General features: G+C 40.6%; 1 protein-coding gene and 1 non-coding gene across 4 annotated transcripts in view; one reads left to right on the top strand and one right to left on the bottom strand.

The window, feature by feature from the left end:
* DNAAF9 (dynein axonemal assembly factor 9) overlaps positions 1-24,115 on the top strand; it is a 67,798-nt gene that overhangs the window by 26,315 nt on the left and 17,368 nt on the right. For all 3 annotated transcript variants that reach the window (XM_085223752.1, XM_085223751.1, XM_085223753.1), the window contains exons 12-27: positions 141-177; positions 2,625-2,712; positions 3,116-3,192; positions 3,421-3,465; positions 3,941-3,986; positions 4,308-4,419; positions 5,673-5,743; positions 6,469-6,519; positions 7,344-7,431; positions 11,350-11,453; positions 14,532-14,678; positions 18,613-18,701; positions 18,923-19,021; positions 19,287-19,404; positions 21,316-21,404; positions 22,679-22,837. In XM_085223752.1, the coding sequence (XP_085079878.1) occupies positions 141-177; positions 2,625-2,712; positions 3,116-3,192; positions 3,421-3,465; positions 3,941-3,986; positions 4,308-4,419; positions 5,673-5,743; positions 6,469-6,519; positions 7,344-7,431; positions 11,350-11,453; positions 14,532-14,678; positions 18,613-18,701; positions 18,923-19,021; positions 19,287-19,404; positions 21,316-21,404; positions 22,679-22,837 (1,420 nt within the window). The remainder of the gene's footprint in view (positions 1-140; positions 178-2,624; positions 2,713-3,115; positions 3,193-3,420; positions 3,466-3,940; positions 3,987-4,307; positions 4,420-5,672; positions 5,744-6,468; positions 6,520-7,343; positions 7,432-11,349; positions 11,454-14,531; positions 14,679-18,612; positions 18,702-18,922; positions 19,022-19,286; positions 19,405-21,315; positions 21,405-22,678; positions 22,838-24,115) is intronic.
* On the bottom strand, positions 10,722-10,804 carry TRNAL-CAG (transfer RNA leucine (anticodon CAG)). The gene has a single exon. It is a non-coding gene; the product is annotated as a tRNA-Leu (tRNA).

The following is a 24,115-nucleotide window of genomic DNA, read 5'->3' as shown; positions in this document are numbered from 1 at the left end:
GAATCTACAAACAAGTTTCAAATTATATGAAGTGTTGGATAATTACACAAAAAATATACAGCAGAACTGTATGTGTCCAAGAGGTTCTGTGTAAATGCCTTTCAAAGGTGCTCAGAATAAACTTTTTTTTTTCTTTACAGGAAATGACAACGAGGTACACAAGAAACCTGAACAAGTGTAAGCTCCAACTTTATTCCTTAACTCCTTTGCTCTTTCAGCTTTGTTGCAGTAGCTCAAACCCCTTTTAGTAGCAGTGGCTATAGGCATTTTCAGAGCTACTTTTTAGATTTAGAATAGCTTGAATGTGAGAAGATTGCTAAGGATACTAATGAGCAAAACAGGAATTGTTACGTGGTGTGACGTTCCATCAGCTCTACACTGAAATGTTAAAGGCAGCATTAGCCAAGTTCCTTCATCTGGATTACTTCAAAATGCACCTTAAACTGAGGGTAGAAATATGTAGAACTGGGAGTAGGTTTCATGGAAGTAAAAATAATTCTTAAATTAGTTTCATCAAGCTGAGGTTTGTATTTCTTAGTGAAGATTCCAACATGGAATACCTCTACATGGAAACTGTCCCCTCACCAGTGCTACATAGAGGGGAAGGCTTCCCTCCCTTGACTTTGGCTATTGCCACCCAGGATGCTGGTAGTGTTTTTAGTAGCAAGGGCACAGTGCTGGCTTATCTTCAACTTCGTGCCCACCAGAACCCACAGGTCCTTTCCTGCTGGGCTGCTTCCCAGCTTGGTGCCTCCAGTACATGCTGGTGCCTGGAGCTTTCCTCAGTGACAGGGCTCTGCATTTCTCCCTCTTGAACATCTCTGAGGTTCCTGTCAGCCCATTCCTACAGCCTGTCAAGGTCCCTCTGGATGCAGCACCACTCCTTGGCACTCCTTGTTTTGTGTCTTTTACAAACACGTTGAGTGGAAAGTAAAGTAAACTTCTGTTTTTTTTTTTTTGTTTTTTTTTTAAGTAAGCTACAAAGCTTTGAACTTTGACCTTCGGAAAATAACATGGTTTATCCACACTGATTCCTGCTTTTCTTCCATAGAAGATAGTAGATAATCTACTTTGGGACTGCTGACAGTCCTAACAAACCAGGTTTTGCCATAGAAGCTTTATCCTCCTTACTAATTAGAATATTTTCAGGAACTTGGTTTTAGCAAGAGGGAAAAGATGTGCTGGAGGGAGCTAGCACGTATTTTTGCCTTTAGTGTTACAATTTTAAAATGGGCAGAGGATTAGGAGATCTACAGCATGTTAGTTTGAATTGCAGACCCTTGTGAGATGATTTCTTGGAACTGTTCTGAGGTTAGTTAGAAGAACAGTACCTCTAATAGGGATTGTTTGAATTGGCCACTGTCTGTCTGGGCAAGTTTCGGTGTGTTTTGAGGTTTCTTCATATTGGACCATGCTTGGGAGCTTCAGATGCTTTCTTCCCGTCCTTCAGAAATGCTTTGCATAGGCTGATATGCTGTGGTTTCCTTTCTTTCCCCCCTCCATCCTTCCTTCATAATGCAGCAATTGCAGAAGAGTACAAGTTCAGAGAAGTAGGGATGTGTTGTTGACCTCTACGTCTTTCTTTTCCAACTTGGTTCCAAGACAAAAGGCTGATGCTTTTCCAGCTTAGCTGCAAGACAAGAGGCCGATGCTTCTTAGTTGGGCACAGATTTTTGTTTTCATAAACTCTGTAGCTATGAACATGTCAGGAATTGTAAATCACTTCTGGCTTCACGTAATCTTTGTTTACTTCAGTGTAGTATTCTCTCCAAAGAGAATTGGCCTAAGCCTGATGTAGATGCTCTCAAAAGGTGGTGACTGGCTCATTGTAGATTTATCTTTTGTTTGACATTCTCCAGAAGGAGACAGTCTCCAAAGTTGGTTCCATGTGTTTACCAGTCTGATTTTTGCAGAACATGGGGCTACCATTCTATTTTGTTCGAGTAATTATGGTGTGATCTTCAACACATTCCCAATGAAGGACAGCAATAAGACATCTTTTTGCCTTGACTGATGAGAGCAGGGCTACTTTTCTGCCAAGAGTTTTTTGTTAAGATATTCTACAGTTTGAGCAACACTAATTTTTGCCCCCTTTTTTTTTTATTTTTTTTTTTTTTAAACTGGGATATTTAGCACAAACTACATCTATAGTCATTTGAATGAGGACTGTTTCCATGTGAGGGAGTTCTGTGTTAAGAGGAATTGGAGAATCATGCAATTGTGTGAGTTGGAAGGGACCTCTAGAAGTCAGCTGGACCAACTCCCCTGCAGTGAACAGGGACACCCATTGCTCCATCAGGTGCTCAGAGCCCTGTCCAGCCTGACCTTGAGTTTATCCAGGGATGGGACATCTACCACCTCTAGACAACCTGTGCCAGTGCCTCACTGCCCCTTTTGGAAGGAACTTTTTCTTTATATCCAGTCTAAATCTCCCCTTTTCTTGTTTGAAACCATTTCCCCATGTCCTATCACAACAGACCTTGCTAAAGAGCCTTCCCCCTTCTTTCTTACAGTCCCCCTGTACCAAAAGACTGCTAACAATATATAAAAAATGTTCCTTTTGAACAGTGGAAGAAACAAAATTCTATCCATCTAGTAAATGCTGTGTTTGTATTTCTCTTCAGTATGCTGTTGTCGCAAATATATACTGCTGTTGTAGAGGCTGTGCTTGCTGGCATTGAGTGCTATGCTAAAACTTCCACTGAATCCAAGGTAAATGAAGCACTGATTCTGTACGTTGTCATTGTTGATTTGGATTACTTGCAATGTAAGCTTACATGCAAACACTCCCCCCATCTCACCCCCCAGAACTCAAAATATTTCACAAAACATTTCAGTTAACTGCATAACATAAATAAGGTTAATACTGTGGCTTCCAGCCAGGCTTTCTGTTAGAGGAACTTCAGAGTATCTTACTATGTAACAGTTTTTTCATCTTCCACGAGTTTTCCTTACTTTACAGTAAGAAAACTGGGAGATGTGAACAAATTTTCTTGGGTGCCTCAGTGTATTATTGTTTATTGTGTGGTCTCTGCCTATTTTAGAGGTGCTCTTGCAATTGCTGGCATGTTGAAGCACAGGAAAAGATGCTTTATTCCCAATTTCCTTTTTTCAGGCCAAGGAGGCAGCAGAGCAGATGCTGATGTCTGTGTTGGACAGCCTGCATTTAACACAAATGAAAACTGCACTACGGTAAGGATTTTCAAATGCTTGGTGATCTACAAATCGTGTGAGTGTGTTAGCTTCTTTTTGGGGAAAAAAATAGACAAAATGTTAATTTAATTTGCATGACTGGTGAGTTTTGAGACTTCATAATGTGTTCAAAACCTTTTACAATCGTGATAAGTGCTTTGTTTTTCTTTTCCTGTTTATTCAATCACTCCAACAATTATTAATCTGTTACTGCTTTTTGTTCTACAGCTCCAAAGTTGCTTTTCAAATTCAGGCTGTGAATAATCACGGAAGGTTTGTATCACTTCTTGTTAGTAATGAGTGCTTCAATAGATTAAGTTTGTGGCTTTTGCTTAATCCAGTGAGTTTACTGTTCTTTTCTGGAGGCTGAGAAAACATTGCAGTTGATTTTTTTTCTACGAGGTGCTCCAATTGCTTTTTTGTTGGAGTCAGTTTAATGCATTTATATCTCCAATCCCATCAAATCTTAGAAATGTCTTAAAAAAAATGAAACAAGTGAGCAGAATATTTTTATTAACTCTGTTAATCAGTAGAAGCAGCATGAGCCCATCATGAGTTTCCATTTAAAACAGTGCTTTTAACTTGTTTAACGTTACAAGGTTGTGCTTTTCGATCCACATATTGCCTAATTAAGCAAAATGGCCTACACAAATAAGAACATATGTTAAGATGAAACAGCTTTTCTGACTGTTGTAAAGTCGCTCAAAATGATCAGCCACTAAATATTTAATTATCCTTTTTGTTCTAGAGTTACTCCATTAAATAACGAGGATAGCCTGAGTTTGATTAAAACAGTAAGTAAGCAGTTCAATATTTGCCTTATACATTTCTATTAGAAAACAGAGCTTGAGTGGCTCTTTGTCTGGGTGGAAATAATGTAAGGGGAGAGAGAATTTCAGATGCTGAACCTGAGATAAGATGAACTTTGAATGTGAAGTCAGACATTGGACTTTGAAGTAAAGCATTGACGTATAGTTAAAACCTCAGTCTTTCCACTTCAAAATAGAAGCATTGTGTTGAAGGAAGTAAAAAATACACAGGATCTGCTGCATTCCTTGAAATACTTTAAATTCTGCTTTCTCTTCCTTTCCTGTCCAACTCTTTGATTGCTGCAGGCGTCTATGATGGTGTTTGACATTCCAGACTTGCTCACAGGAAGAGGGTGCTTGGGATCTGTTGTCTTTTCAGAGTCATTCCTAACGTCACAGATACATGTAAAAGAAAAAGGTAACTAGTTTGAATTCTAATGCTGACACTGTCATACTCTGAACTTTCTTGCTGAGGAATAGCAAAAGGGCTTCTGATGGGTGTTATTGCTGTTATGTTTTTAAGCCTTTGTTGATTCAAAGCTCACTGAAAGGGCTTTGGTTTTGTAGCTGCCTTGTCCTGTGACAGGGGTGGGGTGTCAGAATTCAAGTGTAGTGGTAACCTTCCCAAATTTCCTTCAGTCCTAGTGAGTGTTTGCTATTGTAGCTCACTTTCATCACTCTGTTACACTCTTGTACGATATCCTTTAATTTCAGTTGTTTTTTTAGCTTGAAAGTTAAAATGAGACAAAACTATTTAGTAATAGAATGGCCTGGGTTGCAAAGGACCACAGTGATCATCCAGTTCCAACCCCCTGCTATGTGCAGGGTCACCAACCAGCAGCCCAGGCTGCCCAGAGCCACATCCAGCCTGGCCTTGAATGCCTCCAGGGATGGGGCATCCACAACCTCCTTGGGCAACCTGTTCCAGTGCCTCACCACCCTCTGAATGAAAAACTTCCTCCTAATATCCAACCTAAACCTCCCCTGTCTCAGTTTAAAACCATTCCCCCTTGTCTTATAACTATCCATCCTTGTAAATAGTCGTACCCCCTCACTTGGTTTTGGAATAGTCTTAGATTTAAAATACGGAGTCTTGAGTGATAGCTTTACCAGGTGCATGTTTCTCAGACTGTTTACCCATGTCAGAGAAGCATAGTTGTTAAGATTGTCTGGATAATATCTATGAATTCTTGTATCCAGACATGCTGTGAGGTTTTTAACTGTGTGAGATGGGATGGTTTTGGTAGAGAAGAGAGCAGAGGAGGCAGCATATCATGTTGAGAAACTACTATTACGAATATATTGGTTAAAACTTTGTAGTCCACCTTCAAATAGAAGTCTTCAGCTGCAGTTTGGGGTAGGTTGCAGGCAGGGATTGAGAAGGGAAATCTGTATCTCAGCCATACTGTGAGCTAGAAAGAGGTAGCAAATAGCCAAAAAGCTGGTTTTGGTAAGAGGTGCACCAGGGTTCCTTTTGGTATTGTATAGTGGTTCTGGTTGTGTTACAGCACAGGAAAACTGAGAGCTGCTCCACTGGGAAAGCTTCATTTACAAAATGAGTCATAATGAGGCAACTTGTATTTTACAGAGAAATTTCCAGTCATTAACATTAAACAGTCTGAAGTATATGGGTGGTATATACTACTTTGCTTTCCATTTACTTCCCTGCAGATGGCAGTATTAATTCAGAAACCAGCCACATAATTCTGACTGCAGCTATCCCACGATACGCATCTTGGCTGGTTAGTATGCAAAAACTCGTTCCAATTTTTGTCTGTAAGTACAAATCGACAACTGAAAACTTGTTTTAAATGTGTGGATGCATGGAGGAAAAAGTATAGAACCCATGCATTGAAACAAAATTCTGTGATGCTATGGTTTTTACGTTTGGACAAGGAGTGTGTAACTTGTAAGTGGAAAGAGGCTGTTGTTTCCATTCGTTACAAGTTTAAATCCTTTTCTTTTCATCACTGCTTCAATTTTGAGCTGTGTGAAGGCAAGAATGTGTAACTTAAGGGAAATCTGTTTATTGTGGGGTCACTTAAGGTCAATTCAGTGTCTGCCTCAACCTCAAGGTCTGTTCCTTGACCTGTACTGTGGGAACTGTTAGAGATACATTTCCTCTGACATTATGAATGTTCAGAAGATGGATGACATGATCCCTACTCCTGAACCACTTTAATAATAGTGTGTTTAAAAAGACTGAATAGGATGCACTCTTGTCTGCCTATGCAACTCAATTTTAGTCTGTGTAGAAGAATTTACTGGGGAATATCCCTTGAAAATATTTCAGAGAGCTGTTTCAGCCCTATGGTATCAAAAAGCACAGGGTTGTTTTTGAAGCAGTCTGATCTCTGGACTTTTAACTGTGATTCTTGTTTTTCCTGAACCTTCTTTAATGCTTATCCTTTAAATTAACCTTGTTTTATCTACTAACTGTGCACATGGGAATGTTTTCTGCCTACAGGTTGAAGACAGCGATGTGAAACTGTCTGAAAAGGCACAGCTAATATTGAAGGTAACATTAAACTTTTTTGTTAATGAGATTACTTTTCTCAAGAACTAATATTCTAGAAATATTGACTGCTGGTAAAAATTGGCATTGAGCATGCTGCTTCTTCCCCTTCTGTGTCAGAGTTGTCTGTTCTATCTTGTGTTTTTTCAAACCTTGACCTACAAAAAGAAGCAAATATATTGTATGTAAGAGTTGGTGGTTTTCTTTCATTGAAGGAATGACAAAACCCAAGAGCACAAAGATTTAATAAGGCTGAAATTGCATGGAGGTCTTGGTAGGTATTAACCATGGGCTTCATGTGTTCCAAAAAAAAAAAAAAGACAACAAAACCAAACCTCAGTGCTGCTCTACACGCAGCTTCTTTGTAACTTAATTAGGATGCTAAAATGTCTAAAGGAAAACACTTCAAGCAGTATGAAAAATAAAAGAATTTGGGATCTGGGAACATCTTAAACCACACGAGTTTCACATTTCTGGTTTAATTTGCGGTTTCCAAGAATCTTCATTACAAATAGATTTATTTTCCTGTAGTGTATACTTCAAGTTCAGTAGATTGACAATCTAAAAACCAAAAGCTGTGCCTTGTGGTTGCGACAATGACTTGCAACTTAATAGCTGTTGGCAAAACCAAATGGCCCCAGGAAGTTCTCTGAGAAATTATGCTTTTGACAAGCTGTGTCTTTCACTACTTCTGCATCAGCGCAGTTTTTAAAGTTCTGACAGCTGCTGTTTAAGAATTCTTAAAGTAAAACCATAAGAAAATATTTCTATCTGAATTATACTCCATAATGTGGTCTGTGATACTACCGTTTGTTTTTCCTGTTTAGGAAGACAAATCCTTTCTGGGCACTTTACTTACTGGAGATGATGGAGCTTATATTTATTCTAGCAACCCACAGGCCATGCCTGCAGAAGGTGAGTGTGTTTTTACTTGCATGCAGCATCAGTTCAGTTTTTGGTGTGTTTTTAAGTATGAGAGATGCACATGTGTTGGGATTCACAAATCTGGTGTCTGTTTGTACCATAGAAACATAGAATGGCTTGGGTTGGAAGAGACCTCAAGGGTCATCAAGCTCCAACCCCCCTACCAGAAGCAGGGCCACTAACCTCCACATTTAATACTAGACCAGGCTGCCCAGGGCCCCATCCAACCTGGCCTTGAACAGGCTGTGCCTTCTCCTTTAAGAACTCAATTAGCACAAATATCCCAATAATATGACTAAAGACAACTCTGAAGAACTGTTAGCTGGATTTGCCCTCACTTCACATTCACTGCATTGATGTCCCTCTCTTTGCTTTCAGAAAACTAGAGCAAAATAAATGTTTTGATTCGTAGCTTTTTTTATTAGGGCATAGCACTTCTATGTTCCTCTGTCCAGAGTAGGTACTGCTGTCACAGTTTAGTTGTACAGCAGTTCAGTACAATGACTACTATTTGAAATCTAAGTGCTTTGTATAAGCTGACAGTCTTTGAGAGAAAATACTCAGCTTTCATTTTTATAGCTACAGCAGGAGAGGACTGAAAATAAATGACACGCAGGGCAATTAAACAGCAGCTTTCACATGGTTGAATTTATTTTCACTCTAAGGATTTTAAGGGAAAGGTTAATGTAAAATAACATACTTAGGAATTTTTGCAGCACACTGCTGGCTGTGCAAACTCACTCAGTAAAACCAGAAGGCTGAATGGTGAATTTTTCCTTTTTGCTATATGAAAACTTGCTGTCTGCCCCTCTCGAGCTGTATATTTTTTTTCCCTGTTTTGGTACATTTAATTTAAATGTTTCTGTAACTCTTGGGTTGGAGGGTTATAAGTAGGTGATAGAAAGACCGTTGTGTAACACTTCAACAAGTGAGATATTTCCTTAGGTGTCAAGTGAAAATCGACTTGATGCCATTCCCTTTCATGTGCAGCTGAGTTTGCTGTGCTCCAATTGGAGCCCTGCTGGGGTTGCAGCCATGTAGATAGGCAAGGTTAGGTGGAAAAAGGTGCTGGCACAGGCACACATCTCTCTATCATTTGTGCCTTGCTATATTAAGCTTTACATCATGATGAAAAGTCATGTAAAAAAAAAAAAAAAGCAGGCTGTTAACCCTTTTCTTTGGCATGTTAATATATCTGTGCCGTGTTTTTGTAGGGTGAGTCAATCACTCTTACCAGTTAAGCTGTCGCTTCTGAGGTTGATGACACATGAAAAATACATACATAGCACATCAAGTTGTTCTTTTGACTGCCTTCAGTGTTAGAAGAGGCCATTTTGGTTTTGATTAATTACTGTTCTTCTTGGCTTCCTTTTCTAAAACAGGAAAATTCTTCTATGAAAGAACTAAATCTGGTTTCTCTGCCTGTTTTCCTCACTGACACATTCACAGAATCACCGAATCACCACGGTTGGAAAAGACCTTCAAGGTCATCCAGTCCAACCATCCACCTATCACCAATAGTTCTCACTAAACCATGTCCCTCAACACAAAATCCAAATCATGTGATTTTCTGTGAGATCTGACAGCAACGCTATCCCAAGTGCTGGATTTTGCCATTCTTCTTCCTCTCCACATCAGTTTCATTAGATACAGCTTTCTGGTGTCTTGAACAACGTGGTGGATTTGTTGACACCTAAGCTTTGTCTCCGTTTTACTTGCTCTGAATTCAGATCTTGAGTTTTGGTAGTGTTGCCCTACTTAGAAAAGCAGTGTGTTATATAATAGTCATCTTTCCAATGCAGCTTTAGTGTTAACTGAAAGCTTCACTCTAAAACAGCCGTGTTTACAGCTCACAGACTCTGCTTTTTAGGTGCCTGATAGGTACCTAAACATTGTGACTTGAGTCATATCAAGCTCTTTTCAGTGTTATGGCTTAATAAAAAAAAATGAACAGTTTTGAAGATCTCACTCTGAGTTACCATTTCAAGAGAAAAATGATCTAATTCTTCATTATTTCTCCTAAATGTTGTTTGGTAGATTGAGCTGGGGGTGCAGTCATTTGAAATGTATCTCGTAGCTGTTCTGCTGCTCAGCTTTGCTTTTTCTTAGAGCATAGCTTTGAGCAATGCTGCTCTATCAGATGAGATAACCTTTCCATCTTGTGCTTCCCCTTATGGGACGTGATCCTGCTTTCAATGCAGAATGTAGCACTGGTAGCAGAGGTCCAGTGAGCAGCCCCAACTTATGGCTTCCCTATGCCAACCAGAAATTAGCTGTTTGCTGTATCAGTTTCTAGGGCTTTGGTGGAGCTGGCTTTTTATCCATGGCACTGCTGAGCCTTGCTGCTGCTTGTTTTTCTCCCTGCTAGCAACCAGTCTGTTCTCAGCCCTGTAGAGAAGGACCTGGGGGTCTTGATGGATGAAAAGCTTAACATGAGCCAGCAGTGTGCTCTTGCAGCTTGGAAAGCAAATGGTATCCTGGGCTCCATCAGAGGAAGGGTGGCCAGCAGGGACAGGGAGGTGATTGTCCCCCTCTACTCTGCTCTTGTGAGGCCCCATCTGGAGTACTGTGTCCAGGTCTGGAGCCCCCAGTACAAGAAAGACAGGGAGCTGTTGGAGAGGGTCCAGAGGAGAGCCATGAAGATGATCAGACGGCTGGAGCACCTCCACTATGAAGACAGGCTGAGGGAGCCTGGAGAAAAGAAGGCTGCGGGGTGACCTCATTGCAGCCTGCAGTACCTAAAGGGAGCCTACAAACAGGAGGGGAATCAACACTGTGAAAGGGTAGATAACAACAGGCTAAGGGGAAATGGTTTGAAGTTGAAGGAGGGGAGATTTAGGTTGGATGTGAGGGGGAAGTTCTTTCCAGAGAGAGTGGTGAGGTGCTGGAACAGCTGCCCAGAGAGGCTGTGGGTGTCCAGTCCATTTATTGGAGGTGTTGAAGGCCAGGTTTGTTTGGGGCCCTGGGCAGCCTGGTCTAGTATGAAATGTGGATGTTGGTGACCCTGCATGTGGCAGGGGGTTGGAGCTTGATGATCCTTGAGGTCCCTTCCAACCCAGGCCATTCTATGATTCTGTAAGACATGAAAAAAGAAGATAAATGAATTCTGTATCTCCTCTGTGCTATAGCATGCAGTTGCATGCAGGAAAATTGCTGCTGCAGAAAGTTGTCTCAGAACTCCAGCATAATTAATGTTAGGAAGGGATCCCGTGGTCCAGCTAATGCTCAAACAGAGCAACCCAGAGTGAGATGCTGGGGGCCCACTGAGAAAAATGACAACTTGTCAGAAGTGGGATTCGAACCCACGCCTCCAGGGGAGACTGCGACCTGAACGCAGCGCCTTAGACCGCTCGGCCATCCTGACAGTGCTGTTGTGCATCTGAGACAGCGATAAAGCATTTATGGCAGCGTGTGCACAGCACGTGTTGTGTTTGGAGTGGGTGTGAAATGGGTGTTTTGGTGTATGTGAAAGAAAAAAGACAAGTCTACAGACAGAGGATTCCTCTTAATGAGGAAGTAAAGGGAAACCGCTGCCTCAAACGTCTTTTTTTTTTTTTAATGTCTGCATGATAGTAGTTAGCATTTTGTCACTTTGCTGTATCTCTTTCTGATTTGGTGATTTTCATGATCAGTGAGCTTCAAAGGGTAAGACTAAAGCAAGTGCAGACATAAACATAGCCATGATTACTTCTCTCTTCGTTGAGACTTAGTGAGCAACAGATAACCGTGCTGAGTGCTGCCTAAGAGCTACTGCAAAATTTTACTGAGGTATATTCCACAGGAAGTATGATAAGATCCTGCAAGCACAGAGATTGTTCCTCAGACAGAAGAGGTATTCTTCACACAGTGCTGAAATATTGATATATCTCTAAACTACTCCTTTTTTTTTTTTTATTTTTCAAATTGCAGGCAAATTGTACTTCTTCTCAGATGGCATTCTATTCTGTGATCCCCACCATGGCAGCATTTCCATTTCAAAGAACCATATCGATTCCATTTCTCTGTATGATGGGGTGAGTGGTTTTGTTTGTTCCTTCTATCATAAACTTTTAAATCAAATTTTAGCCTTGCTTCTAGGGTACTGATGCAAAGTGCAACGTCAGCTGCGTTTTTATGAGTGTGTATAAAACTAGTAAGTGATGCAGACTTATCCCCAGGCTGGATGTAGCTCTGGGCAGCCTGGTCTGCTGGTTGGCGACCCTGCCCATAGCAGGGGGGTTGAAACTAGATGATCATTGTGGTCCTTTTCAACCCAAATCATTCTATGACTCTGTGATACATAGTTTTAGCATTGGTTGGCTAAATCAATCATTGGTCTGTGAAGCTTTAAGGAAGAGAGGTGAGTTATTAGACAAAGTTTAAACTGTGTAAAATTGCTCTTTAATGAAAGAGAAAAAGCTGAATGTAGCATTCATAAAACATGTAGTGGTCCTAAGCGATGGGCCAGGCAGAGAAGAAGCTCAAGGCATTGTGAAATCCTGCGCTGTGTCAGAGGGTGAAATACTGCATTCTGTTCAAAATATGTTTAACCTTCAGCCAAACATTTGTGGCAGTGCACTCCTTATCTCCAGGGGTCACGAGAGCGTCTGTCTCATGTCGTAGGGCGTTGTGTAACTGACAGGGTGCAGGGAGGGACTGCTCCGTGTTTTCCAGGCTGAGAGGTGAAACAGAACGGCGTGCTGCTTGTGATTGTGCACGTGCCAAGTAATGGTGCTAAAAGACACGCTGTGAGCCACATACTTCTGCCATTCCTCCGATCAGTTTATGTCTCTCTGCTTAGTTTGCTAACTCTTGCCACCTAGCAGTCTGCGTTTCTGTCTTAGTGGAAATTAAGAGTTAGGTTAATGGCTGCAACTCAGCTTTTTGCTTTCCTCTTCAAGGCAGGCAGGCTGACTTAACTATTGCTTTTCAAGGGTGGAAAAGAGATTATTTGGCTAGGTTATTGTTTCCTAAGCACCCTCCAAAAAATCTTGGTTTCCTTTAATTTCTGTTTTCTTCAGGTGCAGCTTTACACTTTTGTTTAGTGACCTCCAGAAGGCATTGTGTAGCCTCCGTTTCATCATATAATGGAGGAAAACAGTAAAATACAATAAAAATATGTTATTCAAAACGATGGAGAGAATCTTACCTTAGCTGCCTTGTCTTGTACATCGTATTGCTTGCCCCGTAGTCGTTTAAGAAGCTATTTTAACACTGACCTTCCTCCTATTGTTTGACTCAAGACACTCACTTTCATAAAACTTGCTATTTATGGGACCTGGCTATCATTCTTGACCTGGTGCCAGATTTTTGTGTAAAGCTAAACCTTGACAGGGAGCATTTTATTGTTCAACTGACTTGGCGTTGGAGAGCTTAAATGTAAAGAAGCGTCAGGAGAAGAAGGGCAATTGTTAGCATGGTTTTCCTTCAAGTTATTGCGACGACAGTATTGATGAAAAGTAGAGGATAATTATATGCTGGGAGTCAAATAAAAGATGCAAAGAGCTACAGTTTCTTAGCAGCTGTCTCACCATGCCCTGAGAGATGCTTCTCTCCCTGACTTGCAAAAGTTTGCATTTCTGCCTCTAACATTTTGTAAGCTGCTGTGTTCTGGGAGTCTGAGCATCTAGCTGCCAACTACACTCCTGGAGTCGTTGGGGATCACAGACATCCAGCACTGGTTGTTGGGGATCATAGACATCCAGCACTGGAGGACAGGGCAGATTGCTCACAAAGCTTTGCTGTGAAGGTTGAAAGTAAATAACGTCCTGTTCCAATCTTGTGAGAGCTGAACACAATCTCTACTTTCCTGGGATGTGAAGCACCACTCTGCTCTGTTCTAGCATAATACCAGCCATCCTAGGGGGTAAAAATAAAATAAAAATAAAAGAAAATAAAATACTCAGCAGGCTACTCTGCCCCCCAGTCTCCAAACTTCCAGATTTAGTTCTCTTCTGATGTTCAGTGTCTCAGTAAAGTTTAGCAAGGCATCCTAACTGTATAAAGCTTAGAGACTAAACGCTTAGTTAATTTAAGACTAAGTATTGATGCTTGTAAGTACCTGAATCCAGTATTTGCTTTGGTCATTAGTCATCAAGTGAATAAATATTATGGAGTAATAATTAGATTGGGCATTTCACATGCAGATTGCAGCATGTGAGTTTGCCTTCCAGTTGCTCTTTGTGACATCTTTGATACCCTGTGGAATTCAGATCTAGGACTGGGGGCCCAAAAGCTAAAAGCATTTTCTCTTAAGAGAAATTCTTCTCCTAGAATGCCTTTTTATTGTTGTTCAATAACCTCAGTGACTTCAGGAGATGACTTTGATAATTAATCCCTGAGTCAGCAAAGGGTGTAATTAATCTCTGAGTCAGCAAAGGGTAGAGGTCCTGTTTGCAGATGTCACTGAATTGATACCAATTCCTGTGTAAATGTTCCCCACTTTGAGCCTTCCTTTAAAATCAGTAAGGAGAGTTCTTTCAGCTCAGAGCCTGGAGGGCGATATCAAAGTTTGCAACAGCACCACGCCATCCCCTTGCTGTCAGATGGGCACTGCTCTTCTGGAGTGCCTGCATCAAAGGAGATGGATGGATGTAGATGTAGAGGTGTTCAAGAAACGTTTAGATGTTGAACTGGGGGGCATGGCTTAGTGGGGAATATTGGTCATAGGTGGATGGTTGGACTGGATCATCTTAGAGATATTTTCCAACCTTGGTGATTCTATGACTCTATGAGATCAGGGTGGCTCTGTTGTAAAGCTTCAGCAGGCCTAAAATTCTAGTTTTTCGGGGAAGAGATAAGTATAAAACTAAAGTGATTTTTTTTTTTGTGGATGCTTTTAAGGATTCAAAGCTTGTGGGAACAATCTCAGATGCTTTCTTTTAAAGTGTATGATACTGCTAATAGCTGCAAGGTAGAAACTGACAAGTTCTGCAAGTGGCTGCAGGTAATTCTTGTGCTGCACACCACTCCGATGGAAGCTAAGCCATTAAGACCTTCATGAGTGCCAGCTATGACTTTAACTTTTCTTTCTTGATATGTTTAACATTTTAAGCTTTTTTCTCACTTTAATAACTGTTATTTACAAATTATCTTGTTTCTTCCTTTTCTAGGATTCGACTGGCATTGTTGCTGCTCTCTTTGTAGACTTCAAAAGCTCCTTGCTTGCTCATCTACCAATTGAATTCCATACCCGAGACAACTTTTTGATGATTGCACTTTTTCCCAAAACCAAGATTTATAAAGCTTTTTATTCACAGGTAAAGTAAACAAAGGTTAGAAACTTTTTTTTCTTCCCACTCAAAACAATTATCCTTCATGTGTGAGAGGCAAGAGTTGAATGTGTTAACATCTGCCTTGAGTAATTACCTTTACAAAGAAAAAGGGATTTGTTTCTCACATTAGAAGAGCTGCTAAAGCTTGTCATCTGGTAAGTAGATGCAGGAAAGTTTAAGATATGGAATCATTCTTCAGTTGTTTTTCACAAGCAAAACCTTTTCTTGCAACTCCATGCTCATTCACGCTTTGGAAGGAAGAAGAGGTGGTTAATACTGATGGAGCAACAGGTTAGGAAATAGATTGAAAACTTCTGTGAAAATGGATGGAGGGTATTGAAAGGGGGCTGTGATTTTAGAAACTGCTTTTTGTCTTTCATATTTCACCTTTTTCCAAGGTGTAGCAGCCTACAACTGTAGGAAGGGCTTTTGCAGAGATCTTAGTCATTAGTGGCAGATAATAAGGGGAGGTAACCACAAACTCCAGCTTTGAAGGTGCAAACTGAATATTAGGAGGGTGGTATTCAGCAGAGAGAGCTGCAGCAATGGAATAGGCAACCCAGAAAGCAAATCTCCACCTTTGAAGGTTTTGGAAACTCGGTTGGGCAAATCAATGGCTAAGCTGGTGTGTCCTGCTTTCATCGGAAGGTTGGTATGGAGACTTCCAGAGGCTCTCTTCTAGCCAGGAACCTGGCTTTTCTGCAAGAGCTGTGGCAACTCTTCTGCAGATTTGAAAAGGCTTCAGGCTGCCCTGCCCTGTAGTCCTTCCCAAGAGCTGATTGCTCCTGGTCTTAGGAGTTTGCACGTCTGAGAAACTTCAACTTATGTGTGCATTTCTAATGATCGTGCTGCTTGTTAGGGTTTAACGGTCACCATGTGCTTTTGTTTTGTCTTCTGAAGTCAGTGATTGCTCTAAGGCTTGTTTTCTAGTGGTTGCATTTTAAATGTAGCACTGGTGTATAATTGGCTACAGCAATTGCATGTAGTGGCAGAGGTTCTATTGTGTTTCTTGTGGTTAGACACGTTTGGATTGCGATCCTTTGGGAAGTCTTTATAAAGCTTTTAAGTATCCCATATGGCATTGTACTATTTTCTGAGTAAATTGGCCTCATGCATTCGAATGCAGAGGCTTTTAATAAACAAATCTTTATAACAATAGCACTTTTGAGGAAGTGAGTCTGGAGATTTTAGGAGTTCACAGGGGTTTTAGCAGGAGATCATAAGCCTGGACTGGAAAAGACCACCTGGATCAACGTGTACAGTCCCCACTGGTAGCATTAATGACTCCATAAAATTTCTCCTTCTTTTATCTTAAGTGCTTTGACTTCTCCCACTATGTTTGGCTGGCGATGTTTTGTTTGGTTCTGAATTTCTAACTGATTTTATTAGGTCTACTTTTAAACCTGGTTTTATTTAGTCTTCCCAGTGGGAATGTTTGAGCTATTCAGAGATTTCAGACCTGTTCTTTCTGGCTTATTTGGCCTGATGAAATAAAACCAGATCCTTTTTAGTCTGCCATTATAAAAATGTTCTCCTTTCCTCTAATATTGTAATAATTCTCTTTTGATTTGATTTTTTTTTTTTTGACTGTAGTCATCCAAGCTGTGTGCAGTATTGTAGAGAAGGGTTATTTGTTTCTTGTACAGACGAAACAACAGTGCTCATCAGTAGTTCAGAGTTGCCTGTAGTTTGACTTTGCACTACTATTTCATTGGAACAGGTTGCCTAAGGAGGGTGTGGATGCCCCATCCCTGGAGGCATTCAAGGCCAGGCTGGATGTGGCTCTGGGCAGCCTGGTCTGCTGGTTGGTGACCCTGCACATAGCAGGGGGTTGAAATCAGATGATCATTGCGGTCTTTTTCAACCCAGGCTATTCTGATTCTGTGATATTATCTAGAGTTAACAGATAGCAGTCTCTTTTTCTGAGGAACACCTTGAGGTCCCCCTCTGCTGGGGCATGGGTAGTGGGCACGGTGGTGACGGATTGGTGGTTGGACTTGATGATCCTTGTGATCTTTTCCAACTGCAATAATTCAGTTATTTCACTGATAGCCATTGACACTCAAGCTGATTCTAGTAGTGTTTGTGTCTTCATTCTTGCTTTCTTTTTTACCTGCCTCATATTTTTGTCTGGTTCATTTCACTGTTGTTCGTTAGATAGTTGTTTTTCTATAAAGCATCACAGCGCTCCATGATTCTCATCCAACTTAGTTTCCTCACAATCCTATTAACTCACTTCAGTTCATCTCAGATTCATCACAGATGGTGTCATGGAACCTTCTCTAAGCAACCAAGTCACAGTTTTTAGGATTTATCAGTTTCTGATCTGGCATCAAACTTTGCTCAAGTTCAAGTGGATGAAACGTACCTTTTGTCTAGAAGATGGTATCTCATGAATGAAGGCTATTCATGAGACCAGGTGTTCCTCATTACATAAGCCATGTGAATCAGTATTATATTTTGTTAGCGTCTTTCTTCAGCTGCTCATTGCTCTTCTCCAAAATCTGTTCTAAAACCACGTACAGCTGGAGTTATGGAGACACATTTGTTGCTTGACAAACCAGTAGCTGCAAGGATTCACTGAACTGCAGCTCGTGGTTTTACTCTTCTGCAGTCAGTTGACTTGTGATGCCTTGTTAAACAGACTTTGTGTAAGTATGATCTAATTACTTCAAGCCCCCCCTGAAATAGAAAACAGCAGTTCCCCATCCCTTCAGATCTCAGTGCTTTCTATTCCTTGTAACTGCAGTGTTGGTTGCAAGACTTTAAGCACGCACCGATGGAATCTGGTTGGAGGATCCTGCAAAGAGGCAGCAGTTTCTCTCACATCTTCACTGTAACTGACAGTTGAGGTGGCTTTGCTTAGGCTTTGGGATTTAAGGATTTCTCTGATTCTCTTCGTATTTTTCTAATACTGTAGCAGCTTTTTTCCTCTCTTTTAAGTCATACAAAAGGGACACTTTTTGTAAACCAGTTTTCTTGGTTTCTTTTTATAAGCTCTCACCCAAATTGACCTGCATTTTCACCCAGCCCTTTGACTTCTAAGGACGACATTTTTCTGTTTACCAGCCCCTCTTCCCATCCCTTGTAGACATTTTCGTTGGTCCCTTATACACATTTTTTTGAAGCCATTATTTCTTTGGCTGCACGGCTCGTTCTGCAGGAGCAATTCAGTCTTTTGTTAATATCAAAACTTTATTTTATTTTCATGTTTTTTGTCTCGGTGTTCATTGTGCTTGGGATGCCTATTTGTTAATGGCAAGCAGTCTTCCCCCTCATGCTCTGCCCAAATTTTTTCATCTTGCAGAAAATCATTGTGAGAAATGACAATGGCTGTTGCCTTTACTTAGGAGAAGAAGGGAAATACTGAATGCTTAAACGACTGCATAATTCATCTGAATCTGATTTCTAGTTTCAGAATGCCATTCATATTAATGTGACTTGGCTAGAGCAATAGGATGTCAGCCAAAATACTGTTCCCTAGAGAAATGAGGACTTAGTAGGTTGTGAAAAAACAGTTTTTCTTAAATATCTAGAAATACAGTTGCTGCAGTCTTACCTAATGGTAATTAGAACAGTAATTAAAGGAGATGTATATGAATTCAGTTCCTGCTGTGCTGCAGTTGGACTGTAAGTGCTTTGCATTTCTGGTAGTTAGGCATGCCAGGACTGAGTGATAAATGTGAAACTGGGCTTCAATCAAGTTATTTCTTAAAGTAATTCCAGTCTGGCTGAAGCTTTCAAATCTAATCTGTGGAGACTTACTCTATGTTTTGAATATTTTCAACCAAACCAGTATTGTGAAAGACAGTTGTAATGGCTAGCTAAAATGAGTGGATCTTACAGGTGAATGAAAGCAAGTCTTAAAACAAATTTTGCAAACTAATGATTCTTACGAGTTGTCCTTTTTCTATTGCAGGTTTTCTCTTCATGGCAAAACCAGACAAACTCAGGATTATCTTTAAGGGTTGTCCAGGAAGAATTCCTGTCTGTGGAACAAAAGAGACTGTAAGTTCTTGCTACGTACTCAGCTGTAATTACAGGTTAACTATGTGCTGTCATCAGAAAAATGCTGACACAGATTTTGATAATGATTCAGAAAGAAATTGCTGCATTCTTAATGCAACGCTCTTTATTTTTTTGTGCTTGTTATTAGCCATCTGGTTTAAAGAAGAAAAACTTCTAGGCTTTTTCTTTCAACTAACCAATTAATTCTGTGCTTTTTTTAGACATTCCAGTGTTCAGAAGCTGTTCAGTTCTTTGTCTTTTCCTTCTGGGGAAAGATGCAATGAGCTGAAAATATCTGCTGCCCTCCCAGAGTTAGAGAGGTGAGAAATGATTTTTATTTCTGACGGATTAGGTTTGAAAGGAACAGTGCAAAAATATTTTGGTACACGTAATGCTTGTCTAAAAATTGCTTATGTACTAAGTCTATCTTCCCACTTGATATTTTTACCCTGGGATGAATTATTTCCTCCCTGGGAAGCCTCTGTTTGACCTTTTCACAATTTTACTGGAGTAATTTCCCAGCTAGTTATACAAGTGAAGTATTTTGCTCTTAACTGGAAGAACATTTCATTTCTTTCCTGAAAGGTTCATGCAGCACTTCGCTGTCAGCAGTGTCAGTCGTGAGCCAATAATGTCAGCACATCTTCCTATTTTATTGCAACAGTCAGAAACCATTCCTGACAGCAGAGCAGAAAGCGATAAGGTAAGCAAGCAGTGCAGCATTGCCTCCTATCCCTGGTAATGTTTACTACATCACTGTCCAGAGAGGCTGTGGATGCCCCGTCCATCCCTGGAGGTGTTCAAGGCCAGGTTGGATGGGGCCCAGGGCAGCCTGGGCTGGTATGAAGTGTGGAGGTTGGTGGCCCTGCATGTGGCATGGGGTTGGAGCTTCATGATCCTTGAGGTCCCTTCTAACCCAAGCCATTCTGTGCTACAGTGTCATTCATTGCAAGACTGATGCAAACCCCCTCTGCCTCCTTTCCAGTACCACCAGTTCATCCCAAGCTTGCTTCAAGTCTGTTCCTTAGAATAAATTGCCATGTCCCATTTCCCTGTTTATGTGACTTATTTTTCATTTAAACAATCTTTTGGAAGTGCTGATGGCCCTTCAACCTGATAAAATAGAGGCAGCAAATGAGGAGCAGATCTTCAACTGAACGTTTTTTCTCTCGTGTCCAGAGATTCAGCCCCGAAGCAGTAGTTTGTTTTTATGAATTGCTGAATAATTTAATGGAATTGTTCTCTGGAACATAAGTCCTTTAAATAGCGTGGAGGTAGCACATGATATTTAACATTTGCTGATATTATCTGTGGAACATTCTGTTCTCTATAGGGGCAACAACAATTGTCAAACTTACGGGATGCTTTAAATAGGATTTCAGTAGAAATTATTTCTTTGTAACTTTCCAGCATTTGAAGTCTGCTGTCAGCAAGAAAACCAAGGCAGCAGGAATATGGCCTTTCTCTTTGAATATTGTAATATGGTGACAGCCGTATTTACTAGGACCTAGCTCAGCCACCATCCTGACACTTAATTTAAGTAGTAAATAATAAGCCCTTCCTTGTGGCTTTAGGTCTGATTTTAAGGTTGGCTTAAACGTCGTTGTGAATGGTTCAGGATTCTTCTAACATTCATACCAATTTCTGTAAAACACTCAATCTTTTCCTCTATTTTTATTATATATACTCAATGCCTGTGAGCATCCAAAATAAGACAGGATGCAAATAATGTACAGGTGACTGTCTTCAGCTGTAATGTGGCTAGAATCTGGCAGAGGTAATTAATCTGTTAGTAATAGGAACCATTACCAGAGTAATTTCCTTAGTCAACCTCAGCACAGCACAGAGTGGTTTTTAACCACGTTTCCAGAGCTCATTTGCTTGCCTCTGTACCACATGGTTTAGAGCTATATATGCTTTGGAGATGCACTCTGGCTCTTTCTCTGTGTTTCTCTGCTCTGATCCCTCTCTGAACACCTCAAAGAATGGTAGCAGGGCTGTTCTATGCAGGAAGAACTCTTGCCATGTTGGAGCTGTTACTGTGCAGCCTCTTCCCAGTCCTCCCCAAAGCTGCACAGAGTTTTGCTTAAAGCTGTCATCAGATTTCCTTATGACACAGTCAGCATTCAGTATCAGAAACCTGGTGTTTCTCTGTGTTTGACAGCAGGGCTGTTAAAAATACATCATCACTTCCTTGGAGCTGTTTTCTCAAATACTGTTGTATCTATTTAAATTTACCCTTTTCATCATAACCTGTTTGGTGTCTGCAGTGTTCTGTCTCACATTTGCATTAATACTTACATTGGTGTAGATTTTAAGGTAAGGTTTTGATGTAATGGTTTTATACTCAAATATTCTTGTATTTGATTATCCTTTCATTATATTTAAGGTATAAAAACGATGATAAAATACCTTTCTCAAATGATATATTATCTGATTGAATATGCAAATGCTTTATAGTCATACTGTTCACTGTCTTGCTGTTTGTGTGAGTTAATGCCACTTGATTTTTGTATTTTGATTTGAGGTTTTATGGAGATAGAGCATTATGTGTACATGTTGCTGGCTCATTTCTGATCTTTCAAGTTCTTCCCTTTCCTCCCCTGTGTTTCAGGTGATTATCACCATCATAACAGGTCTTCCAGGATGTCGCTCCAGTGATCTGTGTGCTTTTCTCATCACTTTTAACAAGGAGCATGGGAGGTTCGTATGGTTCTGGTTTCAATGTCCATAGCAATGGTTTTGTGTATCATCAAAGAGCTGCTCAATGTGAAGGAAATAGAATTAGGAATGCTTCACTTTTTTTAAAAGAATATCTCAGTTTTAGGTGTATTATTGAATTTATTCTTATAATTATTACCAGGGACTTTAAATAGTTCTGCCCAGCACGATGTAGGGTGTATTTTTGATGGGGAAGCACTAAATGAGTACAACTCTGTTATTTCAGGTATCTCATTTAACTGCAATGCAAGGTAAATTCAGAGCATTCAGAGAAGAAAAACACCACAGATTTTGGTGTTTTTTTTATTGATTTTATTGATATTCCTTATTCCAAATATCAGAGGTGTCATTATAGATCTGATCTATCTGGAACTGCCACTGATGTTGTGGGCAGTTGAATCTTAAAAGGGCCAAATGAATCCTGTCTGAAGCATGCAAGTGATCTTGTCACAATGTTAGGAGCTTCCATTTACTGACTTATGTGGTAATGCATCATTCCTCCTGGAGAAAACACTATATTAATGATCCTTTCAACAGCATTGTTTTTAATCTGCCCTACTTTCCATTCTGCATGTGCAGCAGGGAGGTGTATTCAGGACATGCATTGCAAAAAGACAAATCCGCTGTAGGGATTTACCATTCTGTGTGTTGATATAGATCTTTGATCTGGGAAACAAGAGGTTTTTAGCCTTTTAAATCTTACAGCTGAGCACCGTAGAGAGTTGAATCTCTGAAAGGTTCTGGGCTGTTGTCTTGTGCCACTTTTAACTCAGAGTCTTCGTATTAGCAAGCTGATGTGGAATATCTTGGTGGTTGTTTTTCTAGGGTGAACGCTTCAGGTGAGTTTTGAATGTTCTGTAATGCCAAATTTCAGTAAGTTTTCCACACAGATGCTCTGTCATTACATCTTGCAGTGAAATATTTTCATGCCCAGAGTTCTTAAATCACATTAGTTTAAGTTCTGTTTACTGCATTGCGAATGAAGATCGGAATTGCTCGTATGATGATGTGCATCATTTGTATAAAAACAAAAAAACAAAAACACAACGAGGAGAAACCACAAACCCTTTTGGCACTGATTGAAGGAATGTGTTCATGCTGAAATGATAGAAAACTAAGTAAATTCCTCTTTCCCATGTGTTACGAGAGATGTGGAATCTTGAGAATTGTCAGATTTATTTTCGGTTGGTCGAAACAAAAAGTAAACGGAAATATGATGTCATAGAATGCTTTGTTGTTGTTTTCTGTTGTTCTAGGTGGTTAGTTTATCGACAGACTATGGATAGCCCTGAGTGTTTTAGTGCAGCCCACTTCCAGCGTTATCTCTCTGGTGTCCTGGAGGCTCAACAAAAGCACAGCGTCCGTCAGTCCACCTATGCCAGGAAGAGCAAGCGACTCTTAGTGGTCTTGCAAGGGTAAATGTTTGAACTTTGTTTGGGCTGTAGCACAGAATAGGCGATTTTCTGTGCACTTGCTATTTCCAAGGCATTTTTAATGTACTTCCATCACTTGGAGGCATTCACGTTTCAGTTCTAATGTGTGGTTCTCTATTAATTCAGTTTAATGTACACACTAAACTCAACTTTCCTGCTGCTTGTTAATTTTATTGCTTGCTGCTCCACTGCAGGAAAAAATACCCACAAATATACCGAGTCTTCCTTTCTCTACATGGGAGGAAGGACTGAGTTTGGTCTGTATCCTCTGTTTAAGAGATTGGCTTTTGGCCTCTCATCCTTTTCAGCTGTACCTTAGCTGTTGGCTAAATGGTTTGAAGTTGAGGGAGGGAAGATTTAGGTTGGATGTCAGGGGGAAGTTTTTTCCAGAGAGAGTGGTGAGGTGCTGGAACAGCTGCCCAGAGAGGCTTGGATGCCCCGTCCATCCCTGGAGGTGTTCAAGGCCAGGTTGGACGGGACCCTGGGCAGCCTGGGCTGGTATGAAATGTGAGGTTGGTGGCCCTGCATGTGGCAGGGGGTTGGAGCTTGATGATCCTTGAGGTCCCTTCCAACCCTGGCCATTCTGTGATTCTGTGTGATTCTGTTGCTAAATAGCACTCCACTGGAACAGATATCTCTATCCCCCCCACGAAAGCCCCAGACATCCTAGATAGAGAGGTGATGGTCCTTCCAAGGCTGGTTCATGCTCACATTCATCAATTTTGTCTTCATGTTTGTATTCTCACATCTCCTTCAGACCTGTAAGAGCCCTGGTTGCCCATATTTAAAGCCATAGATTTAGGCAGGGACAATAGAGCACAGACAATATGAGATTATGTTGCCAGCTGCACTCTAGAGCTGCAGGTGAATATTCTTGAATATGTCCCTCTATAGCATTATTGCAACACGTAGAGGGAGGGTTGCATATTGTAGTTCCTGTTGGTACACAAATGAATTATTGGCAACAGACCTATACTTTGCAACTACCAAAACAGTAAAATACACAATAAATGTTTTAATTGTTAAAGAATGCAGAAAAGCACGTTAGCTAGCTTCGTGTTGTACCTTTCACGTACCGTTTTCTTTGTAAGGTTGCAAAAATATTGAAATTGTTTTGATGAAAAATGAGGGTGGAGCACCTCCCTATTTCTTTCAGAGGAAGATCTATTGTGTTTGAGGCATTAGGTGACTGAGAACGTTTCGGTAACTTCTAATTTCTGCAGCTTCAGAATGGAATTTAATTTCAAGAAGTGTGATATG

Source organism: Meleagris gallopavo, chromosome 4, assembly GCF_905368555.1.
Source record: "Meleagris gallopavo chromosome 4, MGAL_WU_HG_1.1, whole genome shotgun sequence".
Classification (NCBI taxonomy): Eukaryota; Metazoa; Chordata; class Aves; order Galliformes; family Phasianidae; genus Meleagris; species Meleagris gallopavo.
Note: the sequence above shows the minus strand (reverse complement) of the source record. Positions and strands in the feature narration are given on the sequence as shown.